We start from the raw sequence: 24,742 nt of genomic DNA, 5'->3' as shown, positions 1-24,742 counted from the left end.
ATTCTTTATTATACAGTAATACTTTACCCAGTGCCCATGAATTATGAGCTTTTTCTATCTGGGTTTTGGGAATAGGCACTATTCCCAGACCTGTGTAACAGATATGCTCCCAATAATCATTTCGGGCATTTCTTTCACTAGCCTCAAGAAGTTTCCTCACACACATTTGCTAATTAGAACACTGCTATTCTGATGGGACCCTGTGTGAACCTTTGGAGTTCTCTCTCTGCAGTTTTCTCCTCTCTGTCCTGTGAACTCTAGCTACCTTGATTTTTTTCTCGATTTTCAGTTTTGTCTCCTCAACTCAGGAAGTCTGCCAGCCTCTGCCTGGGTTCCCGCTTCCTGCATCTGAGCTTGGAAACTCTCCTAAAGCATAAGCTGGGCAGTCATAGAGCTCATCTTGTTTGATTCCTGTCTCTCAAGGACCACTGTCCTTTGTTGTCTGAAATTTGGTGTCTTGGCGATCATTGTTCCATGTGTTTTGTGTGAATTTTGGTTGTTTAAGGCAGAAGGCTAAATCCAGTCCCCTTTTCTCCATCTTGACCAGAAGTGAAATTTTTAAAATTATATTTTAATCTATAAGATCTCTCTCTCTATTCTTCTATTCCAACCCCCATCCGTTTGTCCCTCCTTGGTAACTTTAGTTTTTAGTCACATTTTTGACAAGATAGTTTTTCTTTCAGATTGTAATCTATTTTGGAATGAAAAGGAGATATTTATCCTGTAATCAAGCAACAGCAGCCTAAGGTTTTTATGGCCTATCTCAATTCATTTTTACAAATATTTATTGGATTATCTACTGAAGCATCTCACTCTACATCATCACTTTCTCCCTAGTTTACCGGGATTTACAACCTATTGATTTCAACACCTTTTCACTGTTTCTCACTCCTCCGGCTTTTCTGTTTATCTACATTAAGATTCCATGGTTTCATCATTAAAATCACTTTTTTACATAATTCTAGTTCTTTTTTCGCTTTTACCCTGTGTTGTGGTAGCCTGGCAAAATGTAAACCCTGATTAAATCTACCTCTTTGTTTAAAATTATTTTTTTCAATTTATGTATGGTAAAATCCACCTTTTTTGGAGTACATTCCAAGAGTTTTGACAATGTATACAGTTATGTTACTACCACTGTCACAATCAAGATACAGAACAGTTCCATCACCAGAAAATTTGCTGGTGCACCTGTAATGTCTGGCAACCATTGATCCTTTGTCCCTATAGTTTTAGTTTTTTCAGACTGTCCTATAATGGAAATTATACAGCATGTAGCCTTCTTAATCTGGCTTCTTTTACTTATCATAATGCATTTGAGATTAGTCTGTGTTGTTATATGTATTGTTGGGAAGGAAATAAAATCTTTTTCTTCTACTCATCTCAGGTTCTTCAGCTGGCCCTCTAAATTAGACTGGCCAAAGACTGATTAACAAGAGGCATATTTAGGGGTACTATATTCTGGTACCCTTCAGTATCAATAGGTCATTCATTTTTATTGCTGAGTAGTGTTGTATTGTATGTATGAACTACAGTTTATTCATTCACCTGTTGATGCATATCTGGGTTTCTAGTTTCTGGCGACTGGGAATAAAGCTGCTGTAAATATCCATGTATTAAGTTTTGTGTAAATATTTAGTTTTCATTTCTGTGGGAGTGGGATAGTTGAGCCATATTGTATGTTTAACATTATAAGGAACTGAAATTGTTTTCTAAAATGCCTGCGGTATTTTGCATTCATCAGGTATAAGGATCCTTTGTTTTTGGCCAGTACTCATTATTTCTCCTTTTTGGTTTTTAATTTTTGCCATTCTAATAGGAGTCTAGTGATTTTAATTTTTGTGATTTTAATTTGTATATTTCCTGTGATGAATGATTTAGAGCATCTTTCATTTGCTTATTTTGTCTTCTTTATATCTTTAGTGAATGTTCAGATTTTTTCAACTGTTCATATTTTAAAAATATGGTTGTTGTTTTCTTATTGTTGAGTTTTGAGAGTATTTCATCTATTCTGAATGTAAGTCCTTTGGTAGATTTGTATCTTTTAAAAATATTTTCTCCCAGTCTGTAATTTATCTTTTCATTCTCTTAACAGTGTCTTTCACAGAACAAAAGTTTTTAATTTTGTTGAAGTCCAGTTTATTACTTTTTTTATGGAGTGTTCTTTTTATATCATATCTAAGAACTTATTGACTGAAACTTATATCACAAACATTTTCCTCCATGTTTTCTTCTAAAAAGTTTGTAGTTTGGGATTCCCTGGTGGCGCAGTGGTTGAGAGTCCACCTGCCGATGCAGGGGACATGGGTTCATGCCCCGGTCCGGGAAGATCCCACATGCCGCGGAGCGGCTAGGCCCGTAAGCCATGGCTGCTGACCCTGCACGTCCGTTGCCTGTGCTCCGCAACGGGAGAGGCCCGCATACCGCAAAAAAAAAAAAAAAAAAAAAAAAAAAGTTTGTAGTTTTATGTTTTATATTTAGGTCAGTGATCCATTTTTAGTTAATCTTTATGATTGTTAGGCATTGTTTGAAGTTCTTTTTTTTCCCACTTGTATGTCCAGTCATTTCAGTATCATTTGTCATTTACTTGCCTTTGCACCTTTATCAACCTTTATCAAAAGTCAATTGATTATACCTGGTTGGATCTAATTCTTCCTTCATTCTTAACTTACATCCAAGCTTAAATATGAGTGAAGACAAAAAGAGTAGCATACTCACTGGTCTCATTTTAGATTCATGACCAATACCATTAAGGAAGCTCTTGGACCTACCTGGCAATCCTTCCTGGTCCATAATACATTCCTACTTCCCTAGATGACTATTTGCATGTGATCTCTTCTCAAATTTCCAGTGCCTCCTCTCCTTTCCTCAGTTTCAGCTGATGGCTTAGCCCAATTTCCCTGAGTGAATAGAAGCAATCAGAAGATAATTTTTACACAGTTCCATCCAGCAACTTACTAATATCTACACGTTTTCTTTTCTTAGCCTCCAGGACACCATTCTTTCTTGGTTCTTCTCCTGCAGTCTTCTGACTTCCCCTTCCTGTCATATTCTACATCTCAGTAAATGGCAGTTCCTGTCTTCAGCTTGCCCAGGCCATGAAATTCAGAGTCATCTCTTTTTTTTTTTCACATTCCACATCCAACCTGAGGACAAATATTGTCCTTTTTCCCTTCAAAATATATTTAGAGTTTGATAACTTCTCACCATATTTTGAACTGTTAACATCTTGGTTCAAGTTATCACTGTCTTTTGCCTGGATTATTTTTATTATGCTTATCTGATATCCTTTCTTCTATTCTTGTTCCCTTTCCATCTATTCTTTACAGAGAAAGTCAGAGAGATCCGTCAAAATAGGTCAAAAGCCTTCTCAAAGTTAAGGCAAATGTCCTTGTGGTGACCTACCAGACCCTATGAAATCTAGCTGCGTGCTATCACTTTGATCTCAACTCCTACCATTCTTGCTCATTTTGCTTCAGCCACACTAGATGTGGAGTATATATGCGTGCATGTTTTACTCTACAGGTATTCATTTAGTCCCCAGGATGTTCCAGGCATTTGGGATATAACAAGAACAAAACAAGTGAGCATCCTTACCCTATTGGAGCTTACCTTAGAGGGAGGAGATAGTTAAATAAAAACAGAAAATGTTAGGTGGTGACAAAGCAGGGATAAACATTCAAATATTTGTTTAATATTGTATATAAAGGGTATATGAAACTTTTTAGTCTGCTTCTTTGTAAGAGTTTACAGACTAATCAGAGAGTAGAATATACACAATGGGGCTTTCATTATACATTTTCTTATTATTTAAATGAATGAGATCTTTTAATTTTGACATTCTTTTTATTTATGCTCATTTTATTACTATAAATTAAATCCTGCCATTGATGAATTCTTTCTTCCACTTCAATCTGGTTTTGCCCAGGACTTTAGAAATTACCAGTATACATTGCCAGTAGTTCAAGGTTTGGTGGTTGATATGGAAGTTCGGAAAACCAGCATCAAAATTCCCAGCAACAGATACAATGAGGTAAGATTTCCCATGAATTTTTCATAATTGAATATCATAAATGAAGATGAGAAATACATGATTACATGTAAAGTTTTAGTTAATCGACAGTGAAATCAGTTCATAATATTATATGACTTAGATCAGTGATAGGGAATTCCATAACAGAAAGACAAAATGTTAAATTCGTGATTTATGTAGTCTTTGCTTGTGTCATGTGTTGTGTTTTGACCTTTTGATGCTGACAATCAGTGACAGATTTGCTTTTTGAGGTATAAAATTAACTTTATAATATTTATTAGTGGTGGGATCTTTTATTTTTCCCTCTTTCTATAAGTATATATTACTTTTAACTATACTTAATGTTTAATCATAGCTCACCTATAAGTCCCAAAATTATTTTTAAATAAGTTTTTGAAAGCAAATGTTTGCATTTTGAATTAAGCTGTATTTTGTAACTAAAATGAAATTGTGCATACTACACATAACAGAATTATGTAATAACTGTTCTTGCCTATTTGCCATGTGAAGTAGTACTTGAATTTAAAAATTTCTTAAAATGGGTTCTAAAGTGTTGGATAGTAATCATTGTGATTTAAAATAGAAAATTTAAAAATTAGTTTGATATAATGTTAAAATTTGTTGTTTTATTAGACAGGGTGATAACTCCACAGTTACTTCTTCCACCATATCTTGGTATAAAATAACTTCTTCCCTCCTTCTCTTTCTTCCTTTTCTTCCTTTCTTTTTTCCTTTCTCATTCAGCCATTTATTCACTTACTCATTTGTACATTCAATAAACATTTTATACTTGATATACACTTAAAATCACAGAAATGTCTTACTGGACTTTTAAGCTCAGGGCTCAGTATTATTATGTAGGAATGACCTATTTGAAGAAAACATTTACCCTGTGACTTTCTGTCTGATGGCTTTTTTCAGGACACTAGAAAATAGTAGTTAGAATGTGTGCTTAATTTTTTCTGGGATACAATTAGCTATTAGATAGTCCTACCTTGGAACCATGCTAAACTAGAGTCAAATCTTTAAAGAGAACTATTTTTATGTAATTTATGCCCTAAATAGTTTTTAAAGGAGGCTACGCTTTGAAAACTTGTTTTATTTCCCATATTTGAAATGTTATTATCTATTTCACAAACGTCTATTAAATATATTCCGTGATATGATACAAAGATGAATCAGACATTTTGCCTGCCTTCTGGGAGCTTATTGCCAGAAGTGTGATGATCAGATGTCAGCTCCAAGTGGATAACATACATTGCTATCCTTGATGTTTACAAGATGGTACTTTGTGTTTGGTAATTAGATCTGTTTATACAAGTATATTTGTAAAAGCTTTGAGGCCCCCATAATTATTTCAGTACTTGACTGAGGACATTCATGACAACAACTGCCATTCATATTATCTGTCTTTATCTGAATTCTGCCTCCTAGGTTTATGGTTGTGCAGGTTCAGAAATCTTTATTCAAAAACAGTAACTGTATTTCTTGTCATTTATTACATTTAATTTTCAATAAAGTTTACCAATTATATATCACTTATTTTTCTTACTTGATTTAGCAGACTGACTTCCCTTCTAATTCAATTTTTGTTTTAACTCAGTGTAATTTTATTTCTCATGATGTTGGACAGTTGAATTGTCTTGTGTCTAATAGTTGAAAAAGTAATTTCTTATACATTATTTCATTTAATCACCACAATATTCCACTTTTCCTCTCATTCATTTTTCTTTATTTGTACCTTTAGTTTTTCTTATCACTCCCTGAACTATGTTTTCTTTTGTTTATAGCCTTTGCACAAGCTATTTTCTAATTGTTGCACTTCCCCTACTCTTCATTTGCATAACCCATACTCAATTTTCAGGTTTCAGTTTAAATGGCATTTTCTCAGATAGGCTTTCATTTTTCCACATATTTATTTCAGATAGGCTTTCATTTAATAACACACATTCTATGTGTAATACTCACTATATTTGTAATTCCTTATTCAGTGTCTGTTTTCTCTACTAGACTTTTAGTTCCATGAGGGACTGTGTCTGTCTTGTTTACCACTGTATCATTAACAGTCTAAATATAAACAACATAAAATGTAAAAACAAAATATAGATATATAAATAATATAAAAATAACTAAAAGATAAAGTAATATAGAAATAAGTGCTGAAACTTATTGGAAGTTTATTAAAGATTCAAAAAAGGGAGAGCTCTGATAAGTGAAGCAGTCAGGAATTTGCTTTATGTCTAAATGAGCCTGAATCCCTAACAGCCAGAGCAGCACATTCCATGTAGATGTTTATAAACATTCATGTAAATGTAAATGAAGGAAAGATTTGAAATGGACAGTGAAGGATGTATAGGCACTATAAAGTGAAGGGTGGAAAATAAGTGAAAAGAGGGATAGATACCAGCCTAAACAAAAGGCAGGAAAGCACCAGGAATGGGCATATCTGGTAGGGAGGATGGGAGATATCAACCTGCCTAGTGAAGAAGAGGCTAAAGGCGACTGGGAAATGAAGTTGTACAAAGAGACTGCTGGATATTCAGAGGCTTTCAGAAACCACACAAAGGAGTCTAGACTCTAATATAATAATTTGTAGAGATTTTACAGGTTCTAAAGCAGAAAAGTGAATTAACCAAAGTAGAATTTTAGAAAACTGAGTTTTGGCAGCTATATGTAAAATGTGGAGAGAGGAAGCCTCTAAGTGTCAACTGAAAAAAAAAAAGAAAAGCACAGCGTAAAAGTTGAGAATTATGTTTTATACAGTGGCCTTATTGAGGACTATAGCCCAGGATACAGCCTCTCAGATAGCTCTGAGGAGCTGTTCCAAAGAGGTAAGGGAGGAGCCAGGATATATAGGAGTTTTTGATGGGAAAAAACAAAACAAAACATGTAGTTGAACATCAGAAGAGTACTGCTAATCATAAAAAAACCCAGACATCTCAAGTTAATGATTTTAGTGCTTTTCTATTTATGGGAAAATGCAAGAGTCAGGGCTCACTGAAATTATTCCTTAGACAGGCATCTTAACTCTCTAGGGCCAGTATCCTGTTTTTCTCCATCCTGATTTACCCTAAGGGTGCACTGTTGGTGGCAGGTGCAGTGGCTGATGACTTGATGATAGGCAACATTTGTTGTTTACCAGAATGGCAGGCAACATTCTTTGTTTACTGAAATGGCAGGCAACATTTTTTTCCATATAAGGAAAGACTTTAAACTTAGAAAGCTAGAAGATAATATTTCTGAAGTAGTAATTTTAATAAATGAAGTAGTCATTGTATATAAATTTTCTAATCTCCTTCATCAAGGCCATGCAAGATCTCTGTTGGTCTAGGTAACGCTACTCATGTTCTTATGATGAGATTATTTTGATCATTGTGTTAACTAACATCTATTTAGGGTATATTATATATCAGGTACTATTCTAAGCATCTATGTATCTTCACACTATTTCTGTGAAATGAGTAGGGTAATTACCTTTTTACAGATGAGGAAATTAAGGCACAGAGCGAGCAAGTGTTGGAGCTAGAATCAAACCCAGACACTCTAATTCCAAACCCAGACACTCTAATTCTACTCTTAAACACTATACTAAAACGATTTTCATAGACATCAGTTTAATGATTACATCTGATTGTAGGGCTGATTATAGGGTCTTTACAGAGGTAAAGCCCTAATCTAGTATGACTTACAAGAAGGGGAAATTTGGACATAGATATGCATAAAGAGAAGGTGATATGAAGAGACATAGGGAGAAGATGGAAGTCAGGTCAAGTCCTTGACTCTTCAAGTCAAGGAGAGAGGTCTGGAACAAATCTTTCCTTTTACAGCCCTCAAATGGAACCAGCTCTGCTGACATCTTAATTTTGGACTTCTAGCCTCCAGAATTGTGAGAAAATAAATTTCTATTTTTTAAGCCACCAGTTTGCAGTACTTTCTTATAGCAGCACTAGCACACTAACATAGCAGTCCACTGTAAATAGCTAAACATCAAGACAAAATATGTGGGGGAAAAATACAAAGGACAATGGGGCAGAGAAGGTGAGCCCTATGATTACCCTACTTTACTGTCTGGAGTTTCCAGGCCATAGAGCAGTTAGGGGGGGAACCTAAACTGAGCCTAGAGGTCTCCCTGCATTGAAGACAGTGTAGGGAGGGCATGATGGCTAGAATTTACAAGACAGATTATGGAAATAAAAGAACTCTGGAGATCTGCAGGAGGTTCCTATTGTGTCTTCAGCTGATTACTAGTCAGTGCATGTATGTGAGAAAAACACTGGAAAGGAGCAGGGAGAACAGTTCTCAGAGGTCCAGGAATAATTTGTATTCTTATGAGCTAGAGTAAGAAAGGGACAAATAATTCCTAAGGATCGAAGTTATCCATAAATTTGGGCTGCTCTGATCCTACCTAACAAGCTTAAAATAAAGCTTCAACAAGATCAAGGCACATACCTGTTAAGGAGAGACACAGAAAATATAAAAAAGACCCAAATCAAGCTTCAAGAAGCAAAAATGACAATGAGATGAAAAATACATTGGATGAGATTAATGGCAGATCAGACACTGCTGAAAAAATTTAATAAACTTTAAACAGCAATAGAACTATCCAAAACGAAACACAAAGAGAAAAGGCTGAAAAATTAAATGAACAGCACATGATTGAGATGTGGGAAGTGTTGGATGGCCTAACTCTGTAATTGAAGTCTCCAAAGGAGAGAAGTGGGTTGACAGAAAAGATATTTGAAGAATCAGTGATCAAAAATTTTATAAATTTAGGGCCTTCCCTGGTGGCGCAGTGGTTGAGAGTCCACCTGCCAATGCAGGGGACACGGGTTCGTGCCCCAGTCCAGGAAGATCCCACATGCGGCGGAGCAGCTAGACCCGTGAGCTATGGCCACTGAGCCTGCGCGTCCAGAGCCTGCACTCCACAATGGGTGGGGCCGTGGCAGTGAGAGGCCTGTGTACTGCAAAAAAAAAAAAAAATTTATAAATTTAATGAGAAGTATAATCACATAGATTCAAAAAAGCTCAATGAACTCCAGCTGCAGGAAACAGGATGAAAACTACATTAAGGAACATTATAATCATCATGATCAAATTGCTTAACCCCAGAGGTAAAGAGAAGAATCTTAAAAGCAGCGAGAGAAAAAAAATCCACATTGTATACTGAGGAATGAGTATAAGAATGACAGCAGACTTCTCATCAAAACAGTTCAATCCGCAAGACAGTGTACAAAATCTTTAAAGTATACTGAAATAGATAACTGTTAACCTATATTTTACACCCAGTAAAAATATGTTTCAAAAATGAAAAGCAAAATGCTTTTTCAGAAATATAAGAGCTAAAAGAATGTATTACCAGCCACCTATTCCACAAGAAATGTTAAAGGAAGTCCTTCATGGAGAATACCAAATAATGGAAATCTGGAAGCACACAAAGTAATGAAGAGCAGCGGAAATGGTTAAATATATAGGTAAATATAAAAACTCTTTAAAAGATAATTGTTTAAAGCAAAACTAACAACAGTGTTTTGTGGAGTTTATAACTTACGTAGAAACAAAGGGTATTTCCAGGAAAGGGGAAATAGAAGTATACAGATGTAAAGTTTCTATATGACATGGGATGTGGCATAATATTACTTGAAAGTAGATTGATAAGTAAAGATGTAGAATAAAAATCTAAAAGCAACCACTAGAAAAATTTAAATGGAGAGGTATAGCTAATAAGCCAACAAAAAGAAACTGGAATTATATAAAGAAGGCTGAAAAAGAAGAAAAGGAGAACAAAGAGGAGATATAACAAATAGGATATAAGTGGCAAGATGCTAGATTTAAATCCAGCCATATCAATAATCACATTAACTGTAAATGACCTAAGCACCCTCAATTAAAAAGGGGAAATTGTTAGATTGATAAACAAGAAAGATTCAGCTATATGCTGTGAATAAGAAAACCATTTGGAATATGAGGATACAGATAGTTTAAAAGTAAATGGATGGGAAAAGATATACTACAGTAATACTAATCAAAAGAAAGCTTGAGTGGATAGAGTAATATCAAAATGTATTTCAGAATAAACAATATTACCAGGGATAAGGAGACACATTTCATAACTATAAAGGGATCAATTCATCAAAAGGGTACAACAATCCTAAACATTTGTGCATCTAATAACAGTGCTTCAAAATGCATGAAGCAAGAACTGTTAGAACTATAAGGACAAATATAGATAAATAGCACTACAAGGATGAAGTCACAAGTATATTACAAGATTTCAGTAACCCCCTGTATCAATAATTGATAGAAGAAGTAGACAGAAAATCATCAAGGATATAGAAAATTTGAATAAAATACACACTTCTCAATAACCAATGGGTCAAAGAAGAAACCTAAAGAAAAATTAGAAAATATTTTGAGCTGACTGAAAATGAAAACGTGGCATATCAGAATTTGTGGGATGCCGCTAAAGCAGTGATTAGAAAGAAATTGGTAGCCTTAAACTTCTATATTAGAGAAAAAAGACATCTCAAATCATTGACCTACTCTTCTACCTTAGGAAATTAGAAAAAGAAGAGCAAATGAAACACAAAGCAAACAGAAGAAAGGAAATAACAAAGACCAGCAATTCACAAAATAGAAGGCAGAGGGCTTCCCTGGTGGCGCAGTGGTTGAGGGTCCGCCTGCCGATGCAGGGGACGCAGGTTCGTGCCCTGGTCTGGGAGGATCCCACATGCCGCGGAGCGGCTGGGCCCACGGGCCACGGCCGCTGAGCCTGCGCGTCTGGAGCCTGTGCTCCGCAACGGGAGAGGCCGCAGTGGTGAGAGGCCCGTGTACCGCAAAAAAGAAAAAAGAAAAAAAGAAGGCAGAGAAACAATTTAAAAAATGAAACTAAAAGTTCTTGAGATCAATAAAATCAAATTTCTAATCAGATTGATTAGATAAATAGTGAAAACACACAGGGTACAAGAAAGGTGGTAGAGTAGGAGGACATGGAGCTCACTGCCCATCCCCCCCAACAAACACATCACCAATGCATCAACATGTGGAGCAGTTCTCACTGAAAACTAACTGGAAACTGGCCTAAAGATTCTTGTACAACCAAGGCTCTAAGACAGATGCACAAAATCGGGTAGGAAGGGAAGAGAAGTGATCAGGTCAACCTGTGTCCCTAGAAGGAGACACAGAAAAGGAGGGGGATTACATAGGCTCAGAGATCCTCCCTGGGGAGAGAGCTGTTCAAGCCACATATTGGGCGCCCTAGCCTTGAGGTCTGACACTGAGAAGATGAGCACCTTAGCTGGTTTGAAAACCAGTGGGACTAACAGGAGGGCTGTAAGACCCTGATTATGAAGTGCATGCAAACACTTGCTACTCCTGAAAAAAGGTGGAGGAAGGAGATTAAAGCTGCATAGAACTCTGGCTGGTTTCCCATAACCACTGCAGCATGCACCCCAGCCTGAGCTGAGTGCCCTTTCCATCCCCAGTTGCTCCATGACACAGTTCCACACTAGGGCAAGGGCTGCTGCAGCCAAGGGGAGTGCATGGTTGTGAAGGACAGAGCCAACATGGACCCAGAAGGGCATCTGAATGGGGTAGGGGCAGCCATTGCTGGTGTTTATGGAGGCAGTGCATCTGAAGCATTCTAGGACTCTGACTGGGACCAGGACTACCATAGCCCGCATTGCAACCCATGCTGAGCACCCACTTCAGCCCTTCTTGCTCTAGTACTGCTCCCCTCCAGAGCAAGGGAACTGGTGCTGGGAGTGGGAGATCACACACTTAGAGGGAACTGAGACAGCTTGGACCTGACCCTCAGGGATTCTGCTCCAGCAACCTGGGGCCTCACTGCACCCCAAATAGGGTGTTGATGGCCACCGAGCAGAGGAGAAGCCCCAGCCCACACCTGGCTCTCTTCCTAGCCACTCCACCTCCAACCCCACTTTGTACCAGGGTGATAGCTGCCAGCACAGCCTGGGGGAAGAGACGGTTTGTGCTTGTGTCAGATGCAGCACTCCCACCAAAGCCAGTCGGCACGTGCACTGTGTAAGGACACTCATACAAGGACAGCCCTTCAAGACCAGAATAGATAACTGTGCCACCTAATTTCATAGGCACAGAGAAAGTTAAGCAAAATGAGAAGACAGAGGAATTTGTTTCATTTGAAAGAACGAGAGAAAACGCCTGAAAAAACAACTAATGAAACAAATAATTTACCAGATCAAGAGTTCAAAGCATTAGTAATAAGAATGCTAACTGAATTAGGGAAAATAATAGATGAACACAGTAAGAATTTTAACAAGGAACTAGAAAATATTTAAAAGAACCAGTCAGAACTGAAGAATACTATAACTGAAATGAAAATTGTTGACATAAAGTGTAGGAAGATTTTCTTAGATCTGTCTCCTAAGGCAAAAGAAATAAAAGCAAAAATAAATAAGTGGGACCTAATTAAATGTAAAATTTTTTTTTACACCAAAGGAAACCATCAACAAAATGAAAACACAACCTCTTGAATAGGAGAAAATATTTGCAAATGATATGACCGATAAGGGGTTAATGTCCAAACTATATACATGGTTCACACAACTCAATATCAAAAAAACAACCAACCTGATTTAAAAATGGTCAGAAGGGAATTCCCTGGCAGTCCAGTGGTTAGGAGTCAGTGCTCTCACTGCCGGGGCCCAGGTTTGATCCTTGATCGGGGAACTAAGATTCTGCAAGCTGCACGGCATGGCCAAAAAAAAAAGGTAAGAAGACATGAATAGACATTGTGTCAGAGAAAATATACACATGGCCAAAGGCACATGAAAAGTTTCTCAACATTTCTAATCATCAGAGAAATGCAAATCAAAACCCCAGTGAGATAGCAACTCACACTTGTCAGAATGGCCATCATCAAAATGTCTATAAGCAGCTATACTCAATAAAAATTAATTTTTAAAAAAGCCTATAAATAACAAACGTTGGCAAAGCTGTGGAGAAAGGGGGATCCTAGTACACTGTTAGTGGGAATGTAAATTGGTACAGCTACTATGGAGAATATTATGGAGATTCCTCAAAAAAGTAAAGATAGAACTGCCATATGATTCAGCAATTCCACTCCTGGATGTATATTCGAAGAAAACAAAAACAGTAATTTGAAAATATACATGTACCCCAATGTTCATAGCAGCATAATTTACAGTAGCCAAGATATAGAAGCAACCTAAGTGTCCATGAACAGATGGATGGATAAAGAAGATGTGATACATAGATATATCTCTTTATCTGTCTATCTATGTAATGGAGTATTACTCGGCCATGAGAAAGAATGAAATTCTGCCATTTACAACAACATGGACGGACTGAGAGGGTATTATGCTTAGTGAAATACGTCAGACAGAGAAAGACAAATACTGTAATGCTATCACTTGTATGTGGAATCTAAAAAATAAAACAAACCAATGAATATAACCAAACAGAAACAGACTCACAGATATAGAGAATAAACTAGGAAGAGGGGAGTGGGGAGTGGCAAGATATGGGTAGGGGAGTAAGGAGGTACAAACTACTGTCTATAAAATAAGACTAGAAGGATATATTGTACAGCACAGGGAAATATAGTCACTATTTTATAAACTTTAAATGCAGTATAATCTATACAAATATTGAATCACTGTTGCACACCTGAAACTAATATTGTAAATCACCTATACTTCAATTAAAAAATAGTAAAAACACAAATTAACATTATGAGATGTGAGAGAGAGGGATATCATTACAAGTCCTGTAAATAGTAAGAAGACAATAGGGCATATTATGAACACATTTATGCTGATACATGTCCAACTTGGACAAAATGGACAAATTCTTTGAACATCAACTTTCATACCTCTGTCAAGAAAAAATAGGTAGCTGGAATAGCCCTGCGTCCATTGAAAGAGTTGAATTTATTATTATAAACCTTTTCACAAAGAAAAGCCCAGGTCTAGATATGTTCACTGGTGACTTTTACAAAATGAAGGAAGAAATAACACCAGTTCTATACACTCTTAGAAAATAGATGAGGAGGGAATCTCTTTCGATGGGGCCTTCATTACACTAGTATCAAAACTAGAAAAAAAATTGGAAGAAATGAAAACTGCAGACCTATATCCCTCATAGGTGGTTGCATAAATACATAACAAGTTTTTAGTATATCCAATTCAGTAATACACAAAATAATAAGGTACTTCATGACTAAATGGGGCTTATTCCAAATATGCTAAATTGCTTTAACATTCAAAAATCAATCTGTAACTCAGCATATTAACAGGATAGAAAGGAAAAACACGTTAAAAGAAAAAGCTGCTGCAGAAAAAGCATTTGATGAACTCATACTTCCATTCAATCTCTCTCTCTCTCCCCCACACCCTCTCTCTCTCTATATATATAGAGAGATATCTATCTATGTATATGTATATATATATATATATCAGCAGTTTAAAAATAGAAGAGAACTTTTACAATCTAATAAAGAGAATTTATGAAAAACTTAAAATTAATATATCTAACAGTGACTTGATTGACTGGTTCTTCTTTAAGATTGGGAACAAGGAGATGATGTCTACTCTTATTTCTATTTAGCATTTCAGTAGATCTTCTAGCCAATGTAATAAGGCAATAAAACAAAATTAGAGGAATACAGATGAAAAAAAGAAGTAAGATTGTCTTTATTCACAGATAACATTATTGTCTATGTAGGAAATTGTAAAGAATTTACAGAATAGTACTAGATGTGGTCCAATGAATTTATCAGAGTTGCAAAATCATTGTGTAAAAGTCAACTGTATTTCTGTATACTAACAATCAGAAATTGGAATTTAAAAACAATACAGTAGGGCTTCCCTGGTGGCACAGTGGTTAAGAATATGCCTGCTAATGCAGGGGACATGGGTTCGAGCCCTGGTCCGGGAAGATCCCACATGCTGTGGAGCAGCTAAGCCCGTGCGCCACAACTACTGAGCCTGTGCTCTAGAGCCTGCAAGCCACAACTACTGAACCCCGCAGGCCTAGAGCCCATGCTCCTCAACAAGAGAAGCCACCGCAGTGAGAAGCCCACACACCACAACAAAGAGTAGCCCCCGCTTGCCGCAACTAGAGAAAGCCCATGCGCAGCAAGACCCAAAGCAGCTATAAATAAATAAATAAATTGTTTTAAAAAACAATACTATTTCATACACTGAAAACTACAGAATATTGCTAAGAGAAATTGAAGACCCAAATAAGTGAAGAGATATACTATACTTATGAATCAGAAGACTCAATATTGTTAAGATGTCATTTCTCCCGGAATTGATTCATAGCTTCAATACAGACCCAATCAAAATACCAGCAGGCTGTTTCAAAATAGAAACTGAGACACTGATTCTAAAATATATATGGAGATGCAAAAAATCTAGAATAGCTGAGACAACTTTGAAAAAGAACATAATTCAAAGACTTACACTACCTGATGTTAAGGCTTATTTTAAAGGTAGGTTAATCAAGACAGTATGGTTTTGGTATAATATGTATTTCTAGATTGGTGGAACAGAGTAGAGTGTTTATATGGGTATATACACATACCAAAATTCATCAGATTGTACACTTTAAATATGTACTGAATATGTACATTTTGCCAATTATTTTAAATATAACTAAAAAATAACAAAAATTTTCAAGAAATGTAGTGGACATTCAAACTTTCATCATGTCACAGGGGGAATAGAGCCAAAGAGTTAACCTCATGTCAAAGTTTCAAGCAAAAAGGAACAAAATTGTATTAATTCTTTACTCAAAACCAGAGAGAAATAGAGAAATTTATATTGGTTGTGATATAATGCAAGAATCTGTGAAGTTGTATATCTATGTAATCCCCGTCTTGTATAATTTAGGCTGAATGGCCTCTTGAGATTCTTTTCCCTGTGTAATTCTAAAATCAGAGTTTTGGTTTATTTTAGTTCAAAGCTACACATATTCTTCAGAGAAATGTGAAGTTACAAAAGCATAATTTTAAAGGTTCATTGTAGCACAAATAAAAACAGATGGCCCTAAAATCTGCTTAAGGAATGTTTTATTTTCTGGCCCTCAAGGAATACATTTCTTTTCTCTTGGGATGGAGGAACTGATAGTCTTCTTTTCAAAAGAATGAAAGGAGTTGGTGAAAACTGCTCTGGAAAATAGTGCAGAGGAAGGAGGTGCTGTTCCATTGATTATTAGCATAGCTGTTTCCAGTGTTATACATGGAAGACAGTATTTAACCACAGGTTAAATGAAAATATAAGGATCCCCAAGAAGGAGCCCTGGCTGCTCTCCCTCCAGTGACTGCACCAGGAGGTCACTGCTGAACACTGCATGTTCAGAGTAAGATTGTCTTCCCCTCCCTCCAGTGTCACTGCATGCCCATTGATAGGGGTGAATAGTGGCTTCAGAGTGCTGTTTCTAGCCAAACCCCTGGCCTTCCCTATCTCCCAGCACTTACAGGCTTGCTGCCACTTTTGGCTTTGAGACTACCAGCTCTAATCTCATTGTGTTCAAGCACCACAAGAAACCCTGGACTCCTTCGGCATCCCTCATCTCCCACAATTTAATTTCTATCTCCGTACATCCCTCTTTCTGACCCCATATTTCACTCATTTTGAAAAACTCAAGGGCTCAGTCCCTGTAAGTTTTATTTGTCTCTATCCATTTCCTTGGTGAGCTATCCAGTCTCCTGGCCTTAAATACTGTCTCTATACTGATGTTGTCTTCCAAATATCTTCCTTCAGCCTGACTGTCTTCCCTGTTTTGTTAGACTTGAGGGTCTTTTTAAAAAATTAATTAATTAACTTTGTCGGCTGTGCCACGTGGCTTGCAGGATCTTAGTTCCCTGACCAGGGATTAAACCCCAGCCACGGCAGTGGAAGCCTGGAATCCTAACCACTAGGCTACCAGGGAACTCCTCGACTTGAGTGTCTTCTTGCGCACTTGACATCTCTACTTACATAGGCATCTCAAGCTTAGCAAGTTCAATTCTGACCTCCTGATATTCCCTCAAAACCTCCTCTTCTTGTAGTCTTCCCTAAGTTAATGGCAGTGCCATCCTTCCAGTTACCAGGCTTAAAACTTTGGAGTCATCTTTAAGGCTTCTTTCATATTCTGTGTCCAGTCTGTTAGGAAATTCTTCTGGCTCTACCTTCCAAATATATCTGGAACCCAACCACCCCTCAATCCTTGGGCCAGTCTTGGTCTAAGTTAATCTTGGTTTTGTGTAGTGGTCTCCTAACTGGTCTTTTTTTTTTCATTTTTTTAAAACATTTTTATTAGAGTATAATTGCTTTACAATGGCGTGTTAGTTTCTGCTTTATAACAAAGTGAATCAGCTATACATATACATATATCCCCATATCTCCTCCCTCTTGGCGTCTCCCTCCCACCCTCCTTATCCCACCCCTCTAGGTGGTCACAAAGTACCAAGCTGATCTCCCTGTGCTATGTGGCTGGTTCCCACTAGCTATCTGTTTTACATTTGGTTGGGTATATATGTCAATGCCACTCTCTCACTTTGTCCCAGCTTGCCCTTCCCCCTCCCCATGTCCTCAAATACATTCTCTATGTCTGTGTCTTTATTCCTGTCCTGCCCCTAGGTTCTTCAGAACCATTTTCTTTTTGATTTCCATATATATGTGTTAGCATACAGTAGTTGTTTTTCTCTTTCTGACTTACTTCACTCTGTATGACAGTCTCTAGGTCCATCTACCTCACTATAAATAATTCAATTTTGTTTCTTTTTCCATTGTATATATGTGCCACATCTTCTTTATCCATTCATCTGTCGATGGACACTTAGGTTGCTTCTGTGTCCTGGCTATTGCAAATAGTGCTGCAGTGAACATTGTGGTACATGACTCTTTTTGAATTATGGTTTTCTCAGGGTATATGCCCAGTAGGGGGACTGCTGGGTCATATGGTAGTTCTACTTTTAGTTTTTTAAGGAACCTCCATACTGTTCCACATAGTGCCTATATCAATTTACATTCCCACCAACAGTGCAAGAGGGTTCCCTTTACTCCACACCCTCTCCAGCATTTATTGTTTGTAGATTGTTTGATGATGGCCATTCTGACTGGTGTGAGGTGATACCTCATTGTAGTTTTGTTTTTCTTTAATGATTAGTGATGTTGAACATCCTTTCATGTCTAACTGGTCTTCTTATTGGTAGCCTTTCCCCCATCAGTTTATTTTCAACACAGCAGCCCAAGTGATCCTGTTAAAACTAAGTCAAATCATGTCACTCCTCTGCTCAAAATTCTTCGAAGATCTTTCATACCAGTCAGAACTATCACTGAAGTCTTCTATAGCATTTGTACTTCTTAAACCATTACCTGTCTAACCTAACTTCTTATACCTCTCCTTTTTCAGTCACACTGTCCTTAATTAATGTTCCTTGAAACTGCCTGGCTTGCTAACATGCTACAACCACACAGCCATTGCACCAGCTATTCTAAATGCCTGTAAGGCTCTTCCTTACATATTCCCATGGCTTTTCCCTCACTTTTCAGTAAGACCTCTCCTAAGTATCCAATATTAAATTGCACTAGCCAGTACTCCTAGTCCTCCTTCATGCTTTATTTTTCTGTATAGCACTTATCAATGTCTAACATTTAAAGTGTTTTACTTATTTATTTAATTTTTTTCCTCCCCCTCTACACACAAGAATCTAAGTTCTGTGAGGGAAGATTTGTTTGTTCACCCTGAATAAACCAAGTACTAACACAGTGCCTGGTACCCATTAGATGCTCATTGAGTATTTGGTACATGAATGAGTGAAGGTTCATGGTTCATGATATGTAGACCCATAGACCTGGAAGGTAGATGCCAGGTTCTAGACACAAGTGAACCCGAGCTAACTGGAAGGACAAATATTTATATCTTCCCTAAATATCTCCAGGGAAGGATATTCCTCCACCTGTCCCATTGTTATTCATTTCGGTGTTCCTTTCTCAGTTCTGTTTCTCTTCCTTTACTCATGCTTTTCTCTTTATCCAAAGTGTTCTTCCTCTGTACCTGATTTCAAAACCAATTCAAATGTTAAAGCTTTTAGGAAACCTTCCTAGAATTCTCCATTTTCCAGACAGTATCACTCCTTCTTTCCTCTGTTCCCATCTTTTTTTTTGGGGGGCCGCCTTTTCAGATTATTCTAAGCTGTAATGATTTCTGTTTCCTCTAAGTTTGTATAATATATTAATATTTGTACATCTTTTACATTCTTTTTTAAAGTTTCTTTCTCTTTTTTTTTTTTCCACCGTGAGGCTTGCAGGATCTTAGTTCTCCGACCAGGGATCGAACCTGGGCCCCGGCAGTGAAAGCATCAAGTCCTAACCACTGAACCACCAGGGAATTCCCCTAGAACTATATTTTTTTAATTGGTTTTTGTGATTGTGTGAATGGTTAGACTCTGGGGGTGGGAAACACAGGAAAATAAAGCTTATGTACTGCTTCACTTGGTATGTTAAAATGGTCCTTTTGATATAAGACCAAAATAGAATTTAGGTCAGTGCCTGGCTCATGGTTGGCACTTCATAGATGTTATTGATTTTGCACATACTGTTGTTACAGAAGTTGCTTCCTGCCTTTTATCAGTATGTCATTGCCACTAATTTGTGAGCTCTTAGGAAGGTCTGAATCCCATTATCTCATAAAATGTACTCAATTGAATTATTTGCTGCTGACTTGAAGGTTGCTTTACGATTTTATAAGCAGTGTGGAGGAGATGAGCATACAAATTTTATTTAACAAACACTCGAGCTTATTATGCTCTTGGTGCTGTTCTAAACACTTTATTAATATTAATTTGTTTAGTCCTCATCACATGAAATAGTTACTTTTTAAAATTTATTTTTATGTATTTATTTTTGGCTGCATTTGGGTCTTCGTGGCTGCGTGCAGGCTTTTTCTAGTTGTGGCGGGCAGGGGCTACTCTTCATTGCAGTGCATGAGCTTCTCATTGTGGTGGTTTCTCGCGTTGCAGAGCACGGGCTCTAGGCGCTCAGGCTCAGTAGTTATGGCTCACAGGCTGTAGAACACAGGCTCAGTAGTTGTGGTGCACGGGCTTAGTTGCTTCGTGGCATGTGGGATCTTCCCAGACCAGGGCTCGAAACCATGTTCCCTGTATTGGCAGGCAGATTCTTTTTTTCTTTTTTAATTTATTTATTTATTTTTGGCTGCTTTGGGTCTTTGTCGCTGCATGTGGGCTTTCTCTAGTTGCAGCGAGTGGGGGCTACTCTTCATTGTGGTTTGCAGGCTTCTCATTGCAGTGGCTTCTCTTGTTGCGGAGCACGGGCTCTAGGTGCACGGGCTTCAGTAGTTGTGGCATGTGGGCTCAGTAGTTGTGGCTCGCAGGCTCTAGAGCGCAGCCTCAGTAGTTGTGGTGCACGGGCTTAGTTGCTCCGCGGCATGTGGGATCTTCCCGGACCAGGGCTCGAACCCGTGTCCCCTGCATTGGCAGGCGGATTCTTAACCACTGCACCACCAGGGGAGCCCCCAGGCGGATTCTTAACCACTGCACTACCAGGGAATTCCCATGAAATAGTTACTTTTATTATCCCATTTTACAGAGGAAGAAATTGGGACACAGAGAAATCAAGTAACTTGCCCAGTGACATACAGCTAGTTAGTAGCAAAGCCGTGATTGAAATATAGGCAGTCTGGCTTGAATCCTTGCTGTTAATCAGATCCAGGACTGAATGTGGATGATGCCATATAAGAAATGCAAAGAATGTGCTATGGCAGTTCAAAGAGGGGAGTGGTCACATTAGTGTCTGATAGGGAATTAAAGAAGGCTATATGCAGGAGTTGGTGTTTTTCCTAAGCCTTGATTTGGGGTCAGCTTTTTCAGGTGCTTGGATACGGGAGAAGAAAAGGGAGACTAAAAAATAGCGTATGCTAAAGCTCAGAGATGGAAAATGGAAGTAATCCTGCTTGTAAGGATACAGTAGGAAGAGAGATAAGACAAGAAAGTTGGTTTGGGGTTAGAGCATAGGACGCTTGCGATTTGAATGGAAGACAAGGTGGGGAAGATGTGATATGATCAGAGCTGTGCTTTGTAAATGTGGGAACATTCTGTGTGGACTAAAAATTAATCAGTCAGTCTAAGAAAGAAAAGAAAAATTTTATTTGAGCCAAATTGAGGATTATAACCCAGAACAGCATCTCAGAAAGCTCTGAGAAATGATATGCCCATTAGAATTCAGAGCACAATTATAAGTTTTTTGAGACAGAGTGCTGTACACTAAATGACATATTACTGACAGTTTACACAATCCAGATCTGCAAAAAATGGCCCCCTTACAAGATCCAGAAGCAATGTTATCTTTTAAGTGGTCTTGTTGGAGCTAGGAGAATGTTGCATTCATGGTTAAGCAGGTATTTCTGCCAGTGGGGAGGTTTGGTGGATGCATAATGCCGATTCACAGTGCACAGTAGTAGAGGGGAGAGAGGAAGCCAAAAGGCAGAGAGAATTTTTTATGTTTAAATTTTTCTTGTGTTGCCATAAACTAAGAATTTTATTTCACATGTGGAATGAGTCAGTGCTGCTAGAGACTGACCATAGATAAAACAGTTATAAAGTTGTTATTATATCCAGAAAAGAGGTAATTGGTCTTGAACTGCAGTGGCAATAGTGATAGGTCAAGAGATATTACAGAATTTGAATTGACAGAGCAGAGAAATGGCACAAATAAAATGGAAAATCCTGTATTTATATCATCATATGACAAGTGTAAGTTTATTTTATGTTCAGTAAGATCCTTTGAATATCTGGGAAATTCTCCTTTTGGTATAAATGAACATAGTTTTAAGAGAAAAAAAATCTGTTCATTCATTTCTAAAAAAGTACGAAGTTTTAAAAATCTCATTGGACTTGAAATTGACATCCAGGGAAATGATTTTCTTAGAGGCTAGCTAATTTATTCAGAATGTCTGAATCAAAAATATTTATTTATTAAAAAAAATTTTTTGGCCATGCCGTGCAGCTTGTGGGATCTTAGTTCCCCGACCAGGGATTGAACCAAGGCTTGCAAGTGAGAGCGCTGAGTCCTAACCACTGGACTGCCAGGGAATTCCTGAAAATATTTTTAATCTGTTCAATGTAGACAAAATTAGAAACCACTTTAGCCTAATGATTTGGAAGAAACGATGGATATTTTTTTTAGAATTACTGTATATGATTGTAGCCGTTTCCCTCATGTGATACAAGTGTAAATTGCAAATGAGAACCTAAATTAGTCTATCTATTGACTTCCCTAAGTAGGAATCTTCTAGCTGACTTATCTTATTTGCAAAAACTTATTTAAAAGTAATCTTTGGAAAACCCTGATAGAACTGGTTTGTTTTAATGGGTTGATAAAAGTTAGTGTGAGAGGAATATTTAATTATTGTTTGGATGCCTCTGGCGATACAGCTATATATCAAAATATTAACTTTGTAAGAGTTATAAACATAACAAAGTCAAACCAGGAGATGATGATATCTCAGAATTGTATCGATACAGTACCGAGAAATAAATTTACCAAGGAGGTAAAAGACTTGAAACCTGAAAACTATAAAACTTGTTGAAAGAACTTGAAGAAGACCTAAATAAATGGGAAGACATCTCATGTTCATGTATTGGAAGACTTAATGTTGTTAATATGTCAATACTACCAAAGTGATCTACAGATCCAGTGCAAGCCCTATCAGAATTCCAGTGGCCTTTTTTTTTTGTAGAAATGGAAAGCCAATTTTCAAATTCATTTGGAATTGCAAGGGACTCTGAAGCCAAAATAATCTTGTGAAAGAACAAAATTGGAGCCTACACATTTCCCAATTTCGAAACTTATTGCAAGGCTACAGTAATCAAAATAGTGCGGTATTGGCACGGAATAGAATTAAGGTCTCAGAAATAAATTCACACATTTATGTCCAGTTGATTTTGACAAGCATGCCAAGACTATTTAATGGTGAAAGAATAGTCTTCAACAAATGGTACTAGGACACCTGAATATCCACATATAAAAAGAATTAAGTTGTACCCTTACTTCAAACCATGAACGAAGTTTAACTCAAAATGGATCAATGACCTAAATATAAGAGCTAAATCCATAAAGCTCTTAGAAAAAAACATGAGGATAAGTTTTCATGACCTTTGATTTGGCAGTGGATTTTTAGATATGACACCAAAAGCACAAGCAAAAAAAGAAAAAAATACATAAATTGGACTTAATAAAAATTAAAACCTTTTGTGCATCCAAGGACATTAACAAGAAAGTGAAAAGACAACCAATACAATGGGAGAAAATATTTGCAGTCTATATATCTGATAAGGATCTGGTCTCTAGATCTAGAATATGTAAAGAACTCTTATAACTCAACACAAAAGACAAATAATCCAATTTAAAAACGAGCAAAGGACTTGAAGAGACATTTCTCCAAAGAAGATATACAAATGGCCAACAAGCACTTGAAAGATGCTTAATGTCATCAGTCACTAGGGAAATGCAAATCAAAACCACAATGAGGTGCTCCTTCATACCTACTAGGATGGCTATAAAAAACAACAACAACAGTGGAAAATAACAAGTGTTGACAAGGCTGCAGAGAAATTAGAAACCTAGTACACTGTTGGTGGAAATTTTAAATGGTTCATCCACTGTGAAAAACATTTTGGCAGCTCCTCAAAAAGTTAAACATAGAATTACCATATGACCCTGTAATTCTACCCCTAGTATATATTCCGAAGTATTGAAAACAGGTCCTCATAACAAGTACATGTACACACATTTTCATAGTAGCACTATTCACAATAGCCAAAAGGCCGACATAGCCCAAACATTCATGGATGGATGGTTAAACAAATTGTGGTGTGTATGCACAATGAAATATTATTCAGCCATAAAAGGGAATGAAGTATTGATATATGCTATACCATGGATGAGCTCCCAAAACATTATGCTAAGTGAAAGAAGCCAGACACAGTAGTCACATATTATGTGGTTCCATTTATATGAAATATCCAGAATACAGACAGAATGCAGATTGGTGGTTGGAGGGGGGAATGGGAAGAAACTGGTTAATGAGTGAGGGATTTTACTTTGGAATGAATGATGGAAGTGTTTTGGAACTAGATAAGAGTGGTGGTTGAAGAACGTTGTGAATGTACTAAATGCCACTGAGTTGTTCACTTTAAAATGGTTAATTTTATGTCGTGAATTTTATTTCAATACATTTTTTTGAGTATAGTGATACAAGAATATAAAAGGTATCAGAACACTCATCTGCTGTTTTTCACACTGCAGTTTATAATGTAAGAAGAAGAGGGGAGTAAAAGAAAATAAAAGTTTTAAACTAGAGTTTTCAAAAGATCAAAGCCATTTAAAAAGATTGAATTAGAAAGTTGAACAAATGATGACATGAAGGAAAAAATGGGAATAAAAACAAACGAATAAATTATCATTAGCCTGTTTCAACGAGAAGCCAGATTTTAGCATCAAGATGGTATAAGCTCAGATTTATTTACTAGATACAAAGTGGTGGCCGATGAGTTTTTCCAGGTTAGGTTCAGAATTATCACCTTAACTCTCTTTATAAGAACAAAGCAAAATATTAGTAAGTGATTTCATTGAAGATATCAAACATAAGTTAATAAAACTAAGAAATAATGGAGTTCATATATTTGTAGAGGAAAGCACTCCTTTG

At 37.1% G+C, this 24,742-nt stretch overlaps 1 protein-coding gene across 2 annotated transcripts in view; it reads left to right on the top strand.

Moving 5' to 3' along the window:
* ZFYVE9 (zinc finger FYVE-type containing 9) overlaps positions 1–24,742 on the top strand; it is a 185,438-nt gene that overhangs the window by 147,264 nt on the left and 13,432 nt on the right. For both annotated transcript variants that reach the window (XM_082834095.1, XM_082834094.1), the window contains one exon: positions 3,926–4,030. In XM_082834095.1, the coding sequence (XP_082690221.1) occupies positions 3,926–4,030 (105 nt within the window). The remainder of the gene's footprint in view (positions 1–3,925; positions 4,031–24,742) is intronic.

The sequence above is a fragment of the Leucopleurus acutus genome (assembly GCF_964270905.1).
Source record: "Leucopleurus acutus genome assembly, chromosome: 2".
Taxonomy (NCBI): domain Eukaryota; kingdom Metazoa; phylum Chordata; class Mammalia; order Artiodactyla; family Delphinidae; genus Leucopleurus; species Leucopleurus acutus.
Note: the sequence above shows the minus strand (reverse complement) of the source record. Positions and strands in the feature narration are given on the sequence as shown.